The sequence below is a fragment of the Passer montanus genome, unplaced genomic scaffold (genome assembly GCF_014805655.1).
Source record: "Passer montanus isolate IOZ18808 unplaced genomic scaffold, ASM1480565v1 scaffold71, whole genome shotgun sequence".
Lineage (NCBI taxonomy): Eukaryota > Metazoa > Chordata > Aves > Passeriformes > Passeridae > Passer > Passer montanus.
The window spans coordinates 3,535,992-3,551,663 of NW_024372259.1; the positions used below are offsets into that span (position 1 = coordinate 3,535,992).

At 52.6% G+C, this 15,672-nt stretch overlaps 1 protein-coding gene across 1 annotated transcript in view; it reads left to right on the forward strand.

The window, feature by feature from the left end:
- The first annotated feature begins 2,389 nt into the window (after positions 1–2,389).
- The window catches only part of PRRX1 (paired related homeobox 1), a 39,078-nt gene continuing 25,795 nt past the window's right edge, over positions 2,390–15,672 (forward strand). Inside the window, exon 1 of the mRNA XM_039730351.1 lies at positions 2,390–2,891. Coding sequence (XP_039586285.1) covers positions 2,651–2,891 — 241 coding nt within the window. The 5' untranslated portion in view covers positions 2,390–2,650. The remainder of the gene's footprint in view (positions 2,892–15,672) is intronic.

The window sequence follows — 15,672 nt, forward strand, 5'->3', positions numbered from 1 at the left end:
GAGCAGGAAGGGCAAAACTGGGCCTGGCTTGGTGTGAGGCTGAGCCTTTCAGCTGTGGCTGCTTCACCAGGCAGACTTCTGGCTGTTTCAGGACTTTTGGGCATTTTCTTCTGCTCCCTTGCTAAAAGTGGCTCAGTTGCTCCTGCCCTGCTGGGAGTGTGAGCAGAAGGCAACCATTTGCTGGACAGCTGGGAAAGGCAGGAACGGGGCTGTGAGCAGCCTCTGGGCAGGTGCACACTGGAGAGGAAAAGTGGGATGGGAGGATGGGGGAAGGGGAGCTACCTGCTCAGCTTGACACCAGAGCAGTGGTGAGGGAGGAAATAAATGTCTGATCGACTTCTTGATGGCCTGTGGGATGTTAAAAGAGTGCCTGGCCCTGCTGCCATGGGCCATCTGTGGCATGGCAGTCCTTCCCAGCCTCAGGATTGTGAGAACTGGGGTACCCTGTCACCTCTGCTTTGGGTCTGATGCATCATAAACTGAGCTGGCAGCACAGGCACTGTCCCTGTCAGAGCCCAGGAGGTTCCTGCTGCACTCATTCCCACATCCTAGGTGTGCCTTGGCACAGGGCCTGTCTGGCCATAACAGAGATAATTGAGAGATGAACTGTAGTAGGGCTCTGTGCAGGCTTTGTTCCCTGCCTCCTTCCTTCTGGGACAGACAGAGTTGCCAGAGTTCCCCTTGGATTCAGCTTGTCCCTCCCACCCAGTGACAGAAATCCAGAAAGTTGTCTTGTAGGAGGGGTTCAGGTCACGTTCAGAATGTGAATCAGGCACCCTGTACTGGAATTCAGCCTGTGGGTGCTGCACGTGAGGGGAGCAGCCAGGACTCACTTCAGGATGGAGCCTCAGTTTTGGAGCTGGGTGTTTCCTCTTTCCAGGGGAAATTCAGGCTGCATTCCCAACCCCAGGGCTGGCTGGGAGCACAGTCTGAAGGATGCACTCAGGCATGGGGAGATCTCAACAGGGTTGTCATTGCTGAAGGTAGCACAGAGACCTCTTGGGCTGGTTTCTGTGGCTCCTGCTGACTCCCAAGGCTAAGAGCAGACCCCACTGCCCATGGAAAAGGATGTTCATGGCTGGGCCTCTGCAGCACCCACTCAGGACAGCAAGAAACATTTGAAGCAAATCAGGGAGAAAGAGGGTAAAGCCTAGCTCGCCAAGAAAGGAGGCAGCAAGCAGATATCTGGGAAAGGTGGAAAAAAGGGCATTTCATGATCAGGGTGTGTAGAGGTGATCACCCACCCTGCCTCTCCTGAACCTGTAGAACCAGGGTACAAGATGCCAGAATACAAAAGCCAGCCAGATACAGCCTTGCACACCCATGTGCAGGCACAACTCCTTCCCATCCAACATGTGGACATCACACAAATCTTTCAGATGCAGAAGAAGTCACTCCGTGCTGCATACACAGATGCACCCACAGCATTTTGGGTGTATGCACACCCACATGCTTCTGTGCACATGCACGACTTGCCCCAAAGTTGGGTTTTTTTGGCCTTTCCACCCAGTACCCACGAGCTCTGCCTACCCCCCAACTCCCCAACCTGGGGACAGCAGAGCTCTGCAGCCCTGCCCCGCTCATTTGGGTCTTTGAGACTGCAAAGGGTAAACTGGGACCAAAGGGGGGGGCCTGAAAGCAAACTAATGATGAAAATGTCTCCTCCATGCCTGTGCCTTAATTAAATGCATGGAGAGGCTCGGCGAAGCACATCTGTTTTCAATCTGGAGCCCTTTGATGGCATCAAATGTTCTTTCCCCAGATCAGGGGGGATGGAAATTCTGGGCTGGCTGTGGCCGCGGCCCCTCACGGCCGCTGCCCATCCCGGGCCCCTCACGGCCGCTGCCCAGCCCCGGTCCCTCACGGCCGCTGCCCGGTCCCGGGCCCCTCACGGCCGCTGCCCGGCCCCGGCCCCTCAGGGCCAGCACACCCTGCGGGGACCTCTGCTTGCTCGGGAGCTCCGAATGTGCCCTCGGGTTTTCTCGTTTCTTTTCCCCCTTCCTTTCTGTTCTTTTCACTTTACTCCCCTACTGGTCTGTTTCTCTCAGTTCTCTGCTGCACTCTTCCTTCCTTTTTCGCTGTTTTTTCCTCTTCCTTCCCTCTCTCCTGTTCGCACTTTCTCTCCCATTACCCTCGCTCACCTTTTCCCTCTGCATTTCTCATTTTCGCTGTTCCTCCCCACCCTCCCCTCCAGGTGCAGCGCCGGCCGGCAAGGGGGGCCTGCCCAGCACCCCCCTTGGCTGGGGCCGCCGCTGCCACCCCCGGCCCGGTGCCACGTCCCGGCGGGGCCCCGCGGGCCGCCCTCCCCCGGGTGCCCGGAGCCGCCCCCGCCGTTTGAAGTGCGGGGCGGAGGGGAGGGGAGGGCAGCGCAGGGGCGGAGGGAGCGGAGCCGGCGGCAGCGGGGGCGGAGGGACGGGGCGCACCCGCCCCAGCGGCCCCACAGCCGCCCTGCGCCTCTCGGCCGGCGGCAGCTCCCCGCGCCGCCGCCCCGGCGCCCCGAGCCGGCCGCCGCCTCTCCCCTCCGGCATGTTTTAAGCCCGGCCCTGCCCGCTCCCCTTCGGGCTTCCCTACCCGCCGCCGTCGGGTCCCGTCCCGTTCGCCCCGCTGGGCGCCCGCGGGGGGCGAGGGCAGAAAAGCCCCGCTCGGCACCATGGCGTCCAGCTATGCCCACGCCATGGAGCGGCAGGCCCTGCTGCCCGCCCGCCTCGACGGCCCCGCCGGCCTGGACAATTTACAAGCCAAGAAGAACTTCTCCGTGAGTCACCTGCTGGACCTGGAGGAGGCGGGCGACATGGTGGCCGCCCAGGCGGAGGAGGGCGGCGGCGAGCCCGGCCGGAGCTTGTTGGAGTCCCCCGGGCTGACCAGCGGCAGCGACACCCCGCAGCAGGACAGTAAGTGCGGGGCATCCTCCCCTTCCACCTCTCGCCGGGGCAGCCGCCGCGGGCGGTGCCGGCTCCGAGGGGGCTCCGCTGGTGCTTAGCCCGGCTTCCCCCGAGCCCCGGCGGGGTCGGCACCCGCCGGAATGTGAAAACCTTTGGTTTCCTCTAGCAAAGGGCCGACCTGCCCTCCACCGCCGCGCCCGTCGGGTCCGGTGCCGTGGCGCCTGCACCCTGCGGGGAACCGGAGAACATCCCGGGGAGCAGAAGCGGGCAGCATCGGGCCCGCGGGCTCGGCCCCCTCGTCTATTCCTTGGCGGGTTGGGCTGAGAACGGCGCTTGGCTGGACGGGGCGAGGCGCGGTAGGCGCTGAGCATCCATCCTTCTATCCATCCCTCCCATCCATCCATCCCCCCCGTCCGGCCCGTCGCAGCGGGCACCGGCGCCGTGGCTAGCGGCACACCGGGAGGCTGCTCAGGGATCTGGATGGGGTCCGGACCATGGTCCGATGCCCTGCCGGCAGCGCCGGGGCTCGCAAACAGCCCGAGGTGCGTGCGCGGCTATTGCCGCTCCCCGAGCCCCGGTGCTCCCCAATCCGGGCAGGGCAGGGGGCACACGGGGCTCGGAGCTGCCCGTCCTGAACAGTCCGAGCTCGGGTAGCCGTGACCCAGCGGCCGTGGGCAGCGGGATGGGCGCCGGCTTGAGCGGCGTTTCCCAAGCGCCGCGTGTTGTTTTCCAAGGGCAGCGCTGTCAGAAAGGCTGAGGGGGATGTGCAAGGGCTGTGCAGGGTCAGTAACCCCCCTTTAGCCGCTCTCTGTTAAAATAATTACATCCCCGGCCGCCGGGAGTTCCGTGGGGGTCCGGGCCGGCCGCGGCTGCGGACACGGGCTCGCTTCCGAGGGAGCTTCCCGGCGAAGAACGGGGAAAAACCAACAAAACGAAACGAGGGGCGAACGAAAATGCCAACTGCAATTTTCGTTCGCTTTTCGATTTTTTTGTTGCTTTGGTTTTTGTGGCTTATTTTTCTCCGCGGGAGCCGCCTCCGACCCTCTTTTCCCCGTGGATCCGACGTGGTTTTCTCGGTATTCCGAAGGAAACCGAGCTGGGGCGGCGGGGAGCCTTCCCAAAAGCAGCCGCTCCTTGCAGAAGCGCCCGTGGGATGCCCGGGCTCGGCCCGGCCGGATGCGTGCCCGGCGGGAGCATCCTCCAGGAGCGCGGCCGGAGCGGCTCCTCTGCTCCCCGAGAGCCGGATCGACCGCCGCCGGGACGTGCCTTAGAAATATCTCCTCCCCAGGACCCGAAAAACTGCGATTTCTGGCTCTAAAGGTGTGTATTTTAGCGGGGCAAACAGTGATTGCGGCTGCCCCTGATTCGGCAACTTGTGCCGCTGGAGAATCTGCAAGATATCAAATGCAGACAACTTTTTTTTTTTTTAATTCTGTTCTCTACCCAATTTAGTTTATCATATTTTATTTGGGTTTACTCCTGATTTACTACGATTTTCTCCTGATGTTGCCCCTTACCAACTGCGAGTTTGGTCAGCGTGGAAAAGGAGAACTGCATTTCACCAATACTCACCTTGCTCCTAAAGCATGAAAAAAAAAACACCAAAAAAGCAGTCCAGGGGTTTGTTTTCTAGCCAGCACTGCTGAGCAGGGACCAAACTACAGCTTCAAATAATTTAGAAATTCTCTGAATGCTGTAAAAGTTTTAATACCGTTGCGGTGAATTAGAAAGTTTTAGAAGTATTCTAAAGTAAGAGACGACAAAACAAAAATGAAAGGGAGAGGAATAAATTCCACCAGGTTTATTGGGCAGAACTGTCATCTGGGCTTTCTGGTTCTCTCATGGATGCATTTAGCACATCCCGGCAGTCTCTGTGCCTCAGTTTCCCTGTAAGTGTTATGCAATCCATGCAGGAAAGGGACTGTGCTGGAGCTAGGAAGTGCAACAGAGGTAGGAGCTTTTCTTGGTGAAAAATGAGAACTGGTTCAGTGGAAAAGCTAACACAGGGCTCAGTTACTCTCCATGTTTTTAAGTGAGAAAAGGTAAAAGCCATTTGAAGAATTTGTAGATTTCTCAAGAATACTAAAAATCTTCTTGCAACCTGAAGGAAAATCAGCTGATCTGCCAGTGATTTTTGTTCCAAACTGAAGTGAAAAACCAAATTATTGGCGCTGTTTTTGTAAACAAAAGTTAAGCGAAGAAGTTTGATGCAGAAATTACAAAAGGGTTTGTGGGGATGTTTGAGGTTGAAGAAAATATTTCACCACTGTTTTATTTGAGAGAGATTCGGGATAAAACATTTATTAAAAAGAAAAAAACCATTCCTGGGAGTAGCTGTGATTGTAACATTTGCAGGGAGAGCTGTCCGTGGGTTAAGGAGCTGAGTTTGCAGCAGCGCTGCGGAGCTGTCATTCTTACCAAGTTCACTTCAACTCGTAGCTCTGAACACCTTCCCCTAAAAGCTGATAAACATCAGGGCAAACCTCCCTGCCCCTGCTGCTTGGCTGGGAAGGCTCTGCAATCATAGTTCCAATTTCTGACAAAATAACCTGTTGAGATAAAACCAGCTCTTGCTGTGTTATCTCAGCTTTCGCTAACTCCAGCTAAAGCTGGGGTGAAAATGCTGAGTTGAGGGGATCCCCCAAACTTCCCAGAAAAGGCAATGATCTCCTATTGCTTTTGTGCCCTTTGAGGGTGGCAGAAACCTGTCACTTGTCTGTGGCTTCCCAAAGCTTGTGGCTCTGGGGTAATTCTCAGTTGTTTTTTTCTGGTTTGTTTTTTTTTTTCAGATGGGTATTTTTGACTTCTGCTTTTTCTTTTTTTTTTTTGTTGGTTTGTTTGAGGCTCACTGTTGATGGCTCATAAAATGGTGTGGAGAGAGCACGAACAGCAAAAGAGAAATTGTTATGCTGGGACTTCTTTTGTAAGGAGGGAATAAACCGTGCTTCAGTCCATTACACGCTCAAGCTCTGTGGTTTGGAGTTTTTGCTGTCCTTTAATCTCTCTTCAGTATAGAAGTGCTGGCATTCAGGTGGGTGACAGATTATATCAGGCTGATTCCCAATTAAAGCTGGACACAGGCTGCCTGAGTGCCCCCATGATTTTTTTCCTGTCCCGGTGAGCGTTGTGACCGCTCAGTGCTGCTGCTCCTTCTCCAGCAGGAAATGCCAGAAGCCCTGCTGGGACAAGGTGAGTGAGCTCCCTCTGCCCAGGCAGGTCAGGCGGAGCCCCTCTTCCCTGGCAGCAGGTTGAGGAAAGGCTTTTTCAGCCCTCTCACTCTTGGGTGATGGGGCTCGTCTCCCCAGGATTTTGCACAGCTCAGAAATAGGTGTTATTTCAAAAAAATAAATTTTTTTTTGAAGGGAGGGATTCGGGACACTGCAGCAGTGTTTGGAGGCAGTGTCCCGCTCAGGCTGGAAGGATGAGCTGGGGCAGAGATCTCTGCTTTGCTGCCTGGGCTTAAACCCTCTGACTGCTGCTCCTGGCTGTCTGAAACAGCATCCTGAGCTGGAGGACTTCGGGTCTGCTCCCACATGGCTGTTCATTTTGCCTTAATTGCCTCTTTTTAATCAGAACAAGTGAGGTTGCTGCAGGAGTAATACTGAATTGTCTGTGCTCCTGTGCCTCTCCATCCTTCACCAAAAAAAAAAAAAATTGTAAAAAGAGGTGGAAAAGCTCTGCCACTGCTTGGAAATGTGGAAAGCAATTCCTTGGGCTGCCGAGGTGCTGCGGATGAAGGTGAGAAGAAGCACCTGGGACATCTGCAGGGTTTTCTTTGCAAACCTCTGCTTTATCTTGGACTATTGAGCATCTCTTTTGTTAGTAAATCACAGCCCCTATTCCCTGAAAATGCGGAGTCCGTAGACAGGGGATGTACAACTGATAGATAGAGGAGGGAAAAACTGATTAAACCCAGGAGTTTTCTTCCTGTCTTGTCCTGCTGATGGACAAAGAGTCTTGGGGCAGCAACTGGTGCTGGTGTCCGCAGGTTACACCGGCGTGAGCGGGGGAAGCCGCCGGTGCCTGAGTCCCCACCAAGAGCGGCAAATCTTCCTCAAGAAAGACTCTCCAGAGTTCTCCTCTTCCAGAAACCGAAGCAGGAAAAGCCAGGATCAGATCATTACTATTTTTAAGGTGCTTGTTGTAAATTATCTGCCTGAAAAACGCAGTTCTTTGTCGGCAACATCTTTGCGCGTGCCGGTTTTACTGCGCGTATCCTCAAGGCTTTGATGAGAACTCGCTTGACTGAGGGCTGAGTAACAGATAAGTAACACCAAGCAGTTGTTAGACGTTTGATTAACTCCTTTCTGTTGGTGTTCTTTGTGCATATCTATCTAATTCTGGCCTCAGGCTGGCAGATGCGTGGTTATTGCAGTGGGTATCGCGGTGTCAGATATTTTTCTTGCATCCCTGAATCCTGCAGTTTGAAGTGGGAAAACGTTTTGTGTTTGTTATGTAAATTCCTGGACAAAAGAAGATGGAAATGTGGCTCTGCTACATATCTGGAGCCTTAAAAAAAAGGCACAAAGAAATAAACAAAAATGGTCAAGGTACTGTTATTAACAAAGAAAAAAGAGCCATGTGAATGTAGAGGAGGGAGCTGGCTCTGTTTGTGAGTGCTTTTCCTTTTGAGGGGTGAAAGAAACTTATATTTGTTTGTGAATTTCACTTTTTTTCAATCATAATCAGTTTTGCTTCCTGGTTCTCATGGTCTCATAATTTGCTGATGGTATTTGTGTTTTCAATCCATCCACTCAGAGCTTCCAACTTTTTAATTTGAAAAAGATTTTGCCGAAGGTTTTTACTTTCCCTCCTTCCCCCCTTAATGTAATGAAAACATTTCCATGAAAATTAGATTTTGAAATCTCTCATAAAACTGAAAGGTTTGGTCTAAACTTCTTGAACGCTTTTAATGAACATCAGCTTTCTGTCATCTGCACTGAGTTTCCACTGCTAGCCGGTCTATTTTCCATCTTTTTGATGATGTATAAAGCAGTGATTGCATGGGAAAATATTATCTCAGGGTTAATTCGTGCAAGCCTTACTCACACGAGTCATTGCATGTGATTCAATGGACCACTTATGTGTGTGCCAGTTGATGAGTATTAGTGTTTGAAGAGCTGACCAGCAGCCTTGAGTCATGCAAAAAAAGGTCTTTTTTTCGGTTGGTGGAGTATTTTTGTGCGGGCATGGAACGGTTTTGCTCTGCAGTTGGGAGCTCGATCTTTTTCCTCTCGACAGAAGTGCAGAACGCATCAAAATCTGTGATGTGAGAGAGTCTGAAAGGAAGAGCAAGAGCACAGACAGAGCAAAAGCAGGAGGGGCTGGGAGAGTTGGGTCTTTCACAAGGCAGACACAGAATTACAGGGCTGTAATTCCTTCAAGGATGTATTTTTATTTTTCCCCCTGGTAACCGAGTTGACTCCCATGGTTTTTGACATCACCAGAATGAGTTGATGGGATTATAGGTGTTTATTCCTGGTTGCGAGTTGTTTATGATATATTTAATCGTTTTTGAAACCCATATTAAGTAGCCCTGAGGGAGCTGTGTTCCTGCTGGGCCTCTGTTGCATAATGAAGTACATCACGAATATTTACCAAGTGTCACAGTATTCCAGACTTGGGCCTCTGTTTCTGGGGAGGATGAATCACTGCACTGCTGGTTCCCCACCCTGCTCGCCTTTCCTAAAGGAGGCTTGGATTTTGGGGTGGATTATGGAGATTTGAAGCAAAACTCATCACAGTCTGTCTTGAGGAGCTGTTGTCCACGGCTCTGATGTTTGAACTGTCCTCTTGGCTTTACATGCAGGGTACAGAAAGGCTTCAGCTGCTGCTTGGGTGGTGCAGCAGGTTTTTAGTCTGGTTCTCCCAAGAAAAACCTGTTGTTTGGTTGCTGCATGTGAGAAATATCTTCAGAACCCGCTGGCTGCTCTGGTGGGAGAGCAGACAGCTCCAAGGAGAGGTGAAATGGTGATCTGGAGGGTATGGAGAAAGATGGCAGCAGTGCCTCCTCCTGAGGCGGAGATGCAGCACAAATCCAACCTCTACGACCCACTGGAGATCTCTATGCAGGCTCTGTGTTACAGACTCAGTGGAAACTCACATGTGGAGGTGCCACCAGCCTTACAGTGTAGGGATTTGTCCTTTGTCATCCTGTGTTGGGACAGTTTTCCCTTGTCCAAGGCCAGCACAGCTCCCATAGCTCCTCAGCACCTCAGGGGCTTTTCAGCTATGATTGGTTTTATGGAATTCCAGAATGGTTTGGGTTAAAGGGGCCTTAAAGAGCATCCAGTTCCAACCCTGACACCTTCCACCACCCCAGGGTGCTGCCAGCCCTGTCCAGCCTGTCCTTGGACACTCCCAGGGTCCAGGGGCAGCCACAGCTTCTCTGGGCAACCTGGTCCAGGGCCTCACAGGGAAGAATTCCATCCATTTCATTCTTTGCTGGAGATGACTTGAAGTTTTTCATGGCCCTGCTCACCTGTGCATTGTAAATGTGGGTTTGCCCTGGAAATCTGTGCTGTGTTCCTAACCCGTGTTTCCCTTCCTGTGCTGTTCCTGCTGGGCCCCACTGATCCCTGGAAGATTGTGCTGTGAGGTGGGGATGGGAGCTCAGCAGAGCTGCCCTGCCTGTCTGCTGGGTCTTTGGGGGCATCACTTAAAGAGAAGTTTCTTTCAGGTGAGAGAGTCTGGAGGATTCTGGCTGAGAAGGGAAGGGAGCAGTGGTGCCGAAGCTGAGGGCCACCTCCTGCAGTGGAAAACGTCTGCAAGGATGAGTCTGTGAAGGCCAAGAGGGAAGAGAGGCCTGATGAGCAAGCCAGGGAGCATCTAATTCAGCTTACATAGCGTTCTGGGCTCCTCTCTCACCTCCAGGGGCCGAGAAAAGGTTACACCACTGTTTAAAGCACTGTCCCAGACAGTCTGGATTTCATACGTGCCCATGTGAAGTGAACGTTTGCCTTGGGGTGGCAGCCCAGGACATCCTGGTGCCTCGTGTTCCTGGAAGGGAAGGTTAGATGAGAGGCAAAGGGAGCCAGCTGCACTCTTAACAAATCACTACATCCTATTGCAGCATCCAGTTCATATTCCACCCAAATTTCCCCCCATTCTGGCTAGAGAAATTTTCCTACAGGAGAAACTCCAGCCAGTCAGCAAGACTGCTGGGCAGGGCAAACATCCAAAGAGACGCTCAGGATCTGGCTGGGACCCTCTCCACGTCTTGATGAGCTGCTCAGGCAGCAAAACTGCTTTTGCACTGAGAGCTGGAACTCATCAGCAGCTTGGGGACACTGCTTCCTGCTCTGAGCCCACCAGCGGATGGACTTCTCCTCTGGCCTCCTTGACCAAAGCAAAATCCAAGTTCCCCATGGTCCTGCCAGTCTGGGGCAAGAGGGAATTGCCAGCGGCAACTGCTGAGTGGGCAGACTTGGGAAAAGAAAATGGAATCAGGCTCTGAAGGGAACAGCGGGGCACTGGGATCAAAGCAGGGTACCTGGTGCTGGTGGAGCAGGGGTGGGTGGCTGCAGAAGACAGCATCCAAGCAGCTTCCAGCCCTCTCAGTGCAGGCTGGAGCAGTGAAGGTTGACGTTTTGAGCTCATGGGAGCCTGGAGTGGTCTCTCTGCTCTGGGGTTTGCTGTTCTGCTGAGCGAGTGGTGGCAGAGCTGGGCTGAGCTGCAGCCAGTGTGCCAGCGAGGCCCTCAGACCTGCTCAGTGCCTCTGGAAATCATCTTCTTTTTTGGAAGTGTCACTAATACGATCCACATTTGTATAAAGAAGAAAAAAAAAAAAAGCCAGGGATGCTTGCAGCTTTCAAAGAGCTGTCACTTCTCCCCGTGTCAGCTCAGCCGCGGCGGGGCTCGGTGGGGATGGATTGGACTTAAAAGGGAAAAGTGCCTGAGCCATAACGGTGAAAACAGAGTGTTAATGCTCTGGGGCTGCTGCTGCAGAGGGCTGGCCTTGCTGGTGGCTCTGCAGGCAGCTCCTGTCCCCACCATGCCTGGGCTGCTTTCCCAACAGGCTGTAGAGCCCTCTCCCCACATTGTGGCCCGAAGCGCCGGTAGCGCTTTGTGCTGATGGTCCTGCCAGCAGCCTCACCCTTACCCTGGGTGGAGGGAGGGCACAGAGCAGGGCTTTGTGAGTCCAGCACAGAGTTCCTGCTCAGAGTGGATGGTTCCTGTGAACCAGGAAGGCTGGAGACCAGGCTGTGTCCCAGGGAAGGCTGGCTGTAGGCACGGGCTGCTAGCGCTGCCTGTCCAGGGCCGAGTACTTGAGCTTGTCAGAGGAAATGTGGTGGTGATTTCACACTGAGGGCGAGGAAAAAAGCTCTCAAGACCAGCCCAGAGCCAAGCTCTGCATGCTGCTGCCTTTACTGTGACTGCTGATAGGACTCTGTCCGTGTCTGTGCAGGGGAGCTGAGGTGGGGGTGGAAGCACAGTGTAGATTTGATGCACACACACCACACAGCCCCTGGAGGAGGGCGATTCCCCGTGTGTTCCCCAGGCAGTGAGGGCTGCTCCACTTGGGAGAGCTGCAGGACAGGTTTTTAGGGTCAAGTGTGTGCTGGTGTTGGGAGCAGCCTACCCAGAAAAGGCTTGCACCCAAAATCTCCGTTGGAACAGAAGGGCTTTTCTTCCTCCAAATATCGTACCAGATGACCCAGCCTGTCTTTTGTTGCTCAAATACACCTTTGTGTGTTGGCCACAGAATCTTGAGGTCTGTTTTACTTTATACTCCCTGCCATAACTTGACCAGGATCACCTTGCCATGCCTCAGTTTTCCTACCAATGTAATTGGGTACAACCCTGAGCCCTAATTAGGGGCTTTGGAGTTTTCTGGCTATGTGTGCTATGTAAGAGCTTGGCTTAAACGGCTGTTTGGGAAGATTCTCCTCCTTCTGCACCATCCCCAGCAAACTGCTATTCCATCTGCTTGTCTTTGTAGAGTTAGCATTGAGAATATCCCCTCCCAAGACCTGGAGCAACCTCAACAAGGTTTGTTCCTACAGAGAACCCTCCTGATGCTCCTGAGTGCACCCCATGCCCTTGGGGCCAGAGCTGTTTGCTGTGTGCACCCGCCATGGGCTGGGATTGCTTTCAGGTTTAGATTTTTCCACGTGGATGTCAATCTCCTGAACATCTTGGGGTGCCTGGGCTCTCCACAAGCCCAAGGGATGCAAGGAGCAGCATGTGCTGATCAGCTGGAAGGTCCCTGGAGTGTTTGGTGGCAGGCAGTGAAATTCCCAGCGGCTGGTTGGGATGGTCAACTCTTTTTCTTGGCTACAGCCTGCTCTTGAATGTTTGGCCAAAAAAGATCGTTACTTAGAGTTTGTTTCATTTGGAAAACTTCTGATACGTGTCATGGAAACTAGGAGGACTGCTCAGGAATAAATGCTTGCAGCACTATGCTTGTTTGTGATTTGTTTTTCATTGTTTCCCCTCAAAAATTTTTTTAAAAAATCAACTAATCAGTAAAAAGAAACAATCACCTGTGATTTAGGAGAAGGATCTCTCATTGTAAATAATAAATTAGTGTCAGGAGACCAGGCAGACAGAATGGTTGATGAATATCCTGCAGGCTGAAAGTTGTTTATCAAGCCTGTTTGAAGACTTATGACTAACAAGCTCATTTACAGAGCTTGGAGTCTGTTCATGAACCATTCTCCAGCTGGGAGGATGTGGGAATCATCAGAAAATGTATTCACAAGTTACTCGATCATTTAAAAAAACGATCAAACAAACAAAGACTGGTTTTTGGAAGGGAACTGCAAATTCCTCTCTTCCCCCCACTGGGTTTTCTGAGGCATTCCCGTTAGGAAAATGCTGGGCCTGGAGAAGAATGCAGAGCCCCAGTTGCTCACTAATGACCTATTTTGGTGCAAACCCCCCCTGCTCAGTGCCCTGCCACCAGCCAAACCCTCCAGCTGCGGGGGAGCTGCTCCCCCACGAAATCCATCTCGTCTCCACCAGTGGTTCCCAGTGGAGAAGTTTGGCTTGCTGAGGGAAGAGGTTGCCCGTGCTCCTCTGGTGAGATCACAGAGATTTCCCCATGTCACAGTGTAGTGTTTCTCCCTGAAAAGGAGGGCAGGATCTGGGATGAACTGGGAGCAAAGAGGCTCCCTTGGAGCGCCGTGGATCCATGCCTTTTGCAAATCTGCTTGTCTGGCCTTGGACCAGCTCTCCTGCTCAATGCAGAACACCACATCTGTATGGGAGGCAGATGTTTTTCACCCCCAGCGTGTCCTACAGCTTTGCCTTGTTTGTGGGGCATCCTCTCCTTGTGCTGCTCGGCCCTGAACAGGGCTCCAGATGGGCTCTGTGTGTCAAGAAGGTGCAAACTAAGTCAAAAAGAGTCCAGAGAAGAGCTAAAGAGAGCTCTGGCTCCAGTTTGGAAGGAAGGAGGAGGTGCTCAGGCTCAAGTATAAACTGAATTCCAAGCCCACCTTCTGCTGTTGCAGATGTGAGGCAGTAGGGAAATCATCCCAGGTCTAGAAAGGATAAGGAAACCTTGGAAGAGATTTCCTTGGAAGGAAACCTTGAGACTTCATCACAGATCTGATGGTGACAAACATGTCAAGGAATAGACAGCATAGAGCTCATCCTGCCTCAGGAAGGGAATCCTCCCAAGTTTCAGGGGCTGTGTGACTTTAGTGGGAACTTGTTTAATCCTGAGATTCATCTGTCCTGGCCAGCACAATGGTGTGCCTCTGAATTTCCCCCACATTCCAGGCAGGGTGCTGTGCTGTGTGCAGCTGGGATGGTGTGGGCCAGGAGGCACCCATGGAGCTGAGTGTGGATGGGGAAGGGTCACAGTCACTGGACAGAATGATGGAAAAAAAAACCTAGGATGTGGTTAGCAGGAAAAACACCCAGAAAGCTGCCCTTCATCAGTGTGGACAGGTTCATCTTTGCCTTTGTGCCTGTTGTGTGTTCCTCTGACCAGAGAGAGTCTGGAGGAGTTTACAGCCAGCGAATGAAGGGGTGCCTTGTTCTGGGAGGGTTGAAGAGCTCTGTGTGGAGCTGGGTGCTGAATCCTGGTTTTCCTGCTTTGTGATGCCAGGTTCCTTGTTCTCCCTGCCTCTCTTGCTACACCCATGGTGCTGCTCCCCAGGAATCCACAGAAGGACTTTGCTCTCTGCTCTGCTTCCCTGATCTCCACTCTGAGTGGGAGCACTTTAGATTGTGTGACAGATCACTGTCCCTTTCGGGCCACACAGTGGCAAGGGCTCTTCCAGACACTTGTGATGATGCAGTGCAATCCACATTTTTTTGACTTTCTAGGTAGAAGCCTTTCTTCTCCCCTGCCTTTAATCCATCAGAGAAAGGTGGAATGAGAGCCAGTGGCTGGGAGCAAAAGCCAGACATGCATTCAAAGGAGGTAGGAAATGCATTTTTTAGCTGTGAGATGCTGTGTAATCACTAGAAATAACTCCAAAGGAGAGCGCTGGCTGCTGCATCCATGAATGTCTGGAAGCCCTTTTGGAAGAGCAGCTTTTGTCAGCCATGAATTATTGGTCTCACCAGTGGGGTAACTGGGTGAAATGCTATGGCTGAGTCTCACAGAGCAACTGAAGAGCTCGGGCTGAGGGAGGGAGGGTGTGCTGCAGGGATGTTCCTGCCAGGAAATCAGAACACAGGACCAGATGGAGAGCACAGATCCACTTGGTACGAGTGTGTTTACAGGTTTGAACCAAAACATAGCGAGAAACACAACAGGAAAGCAATGTCCTCATCTCTGATCATAACTCAGGCCCTTATGTGAACCAGCTGCCACACATTTCTGGGACAATCCCCTCTCCAAAATCCCTCTGTTAGGAATAACAGAGATAGGAAAGCCTCTGCAGGGCTGTGAAGGACAAACATCAGCCATGGGAATAGCCCAACTTTCTCTTGTATTTCAGGACCTCTTTGGAGTTCACTGCAGCTCTGAAGGCTGCAGGCTATTGTGTGTGATTTCTGCTGTTTCTGGCCAGGTTGAGGCTCTGAGTGAGCGCGTCTCCTGTAGCTGCAACCCTGCCAGCTTCAGGAAAAATGAAGAAAACAGGGAGAGCTGCAAATCTAATCAGTGGTGGGAAGAGGGATAAACCTGCTCAGCAGCCTCGTGGGACAGAGCATCTCTGAAGTGGTGGGCTGAGCTCCCTGGGGAGGTCAGAGGTGGCTGTGCAGGGCTGGCACCAGGGGAAGGGAGCAGAAGGGTTTGCAGGGTTGGGATGATCAGAGCAGTCAGCCATCCTCTGCATCCACACTCTACTGTGCATTCACTTGTCACCAGCAGGGAAAGAGCTGCTGAACCAGGAATGCCCAAAGAGCTGCAGAAGGGCAGCTCTTCCAGAAAGGTTCACAAAACAAGGCCCTCATGGCTGGTTCTCTGCTCCACTGCTGAGCCCGTGGCAATGGGAGCCTTTCTCCACCTGGCTGGCGTGGTCATTTTCCAGCTCAGTGTTTGTGGACATGTGGTCATGGATGTGCTGCTGGCCAAGGAGTATGGAGTAGTAGAGGTTTCCAAATGTGCTCTGTTCCTAGAAGGGACATTGAGTAAAAAATGTGCCGAGAAATGGTTTGGCAGGCAGTTTGGTTTGGAGGAATTAATGCTTTCCTTCAGTATGATTAATAATGGGGACGTGGGGGAAAGATCAAAATAATCAAACTGCTTTGAAGACTTCACTGGGCTGGGCCATGTTCAAATCTCAGTCTGGGTGTGAAAAGGCACGTGGTCTCTGAATTTGTCCCAGATCCTCCAAGCAGGATTCAAGGTTCTGAGTCTATCCTGGTGCCTCCCTGAGCACGTGAGGCC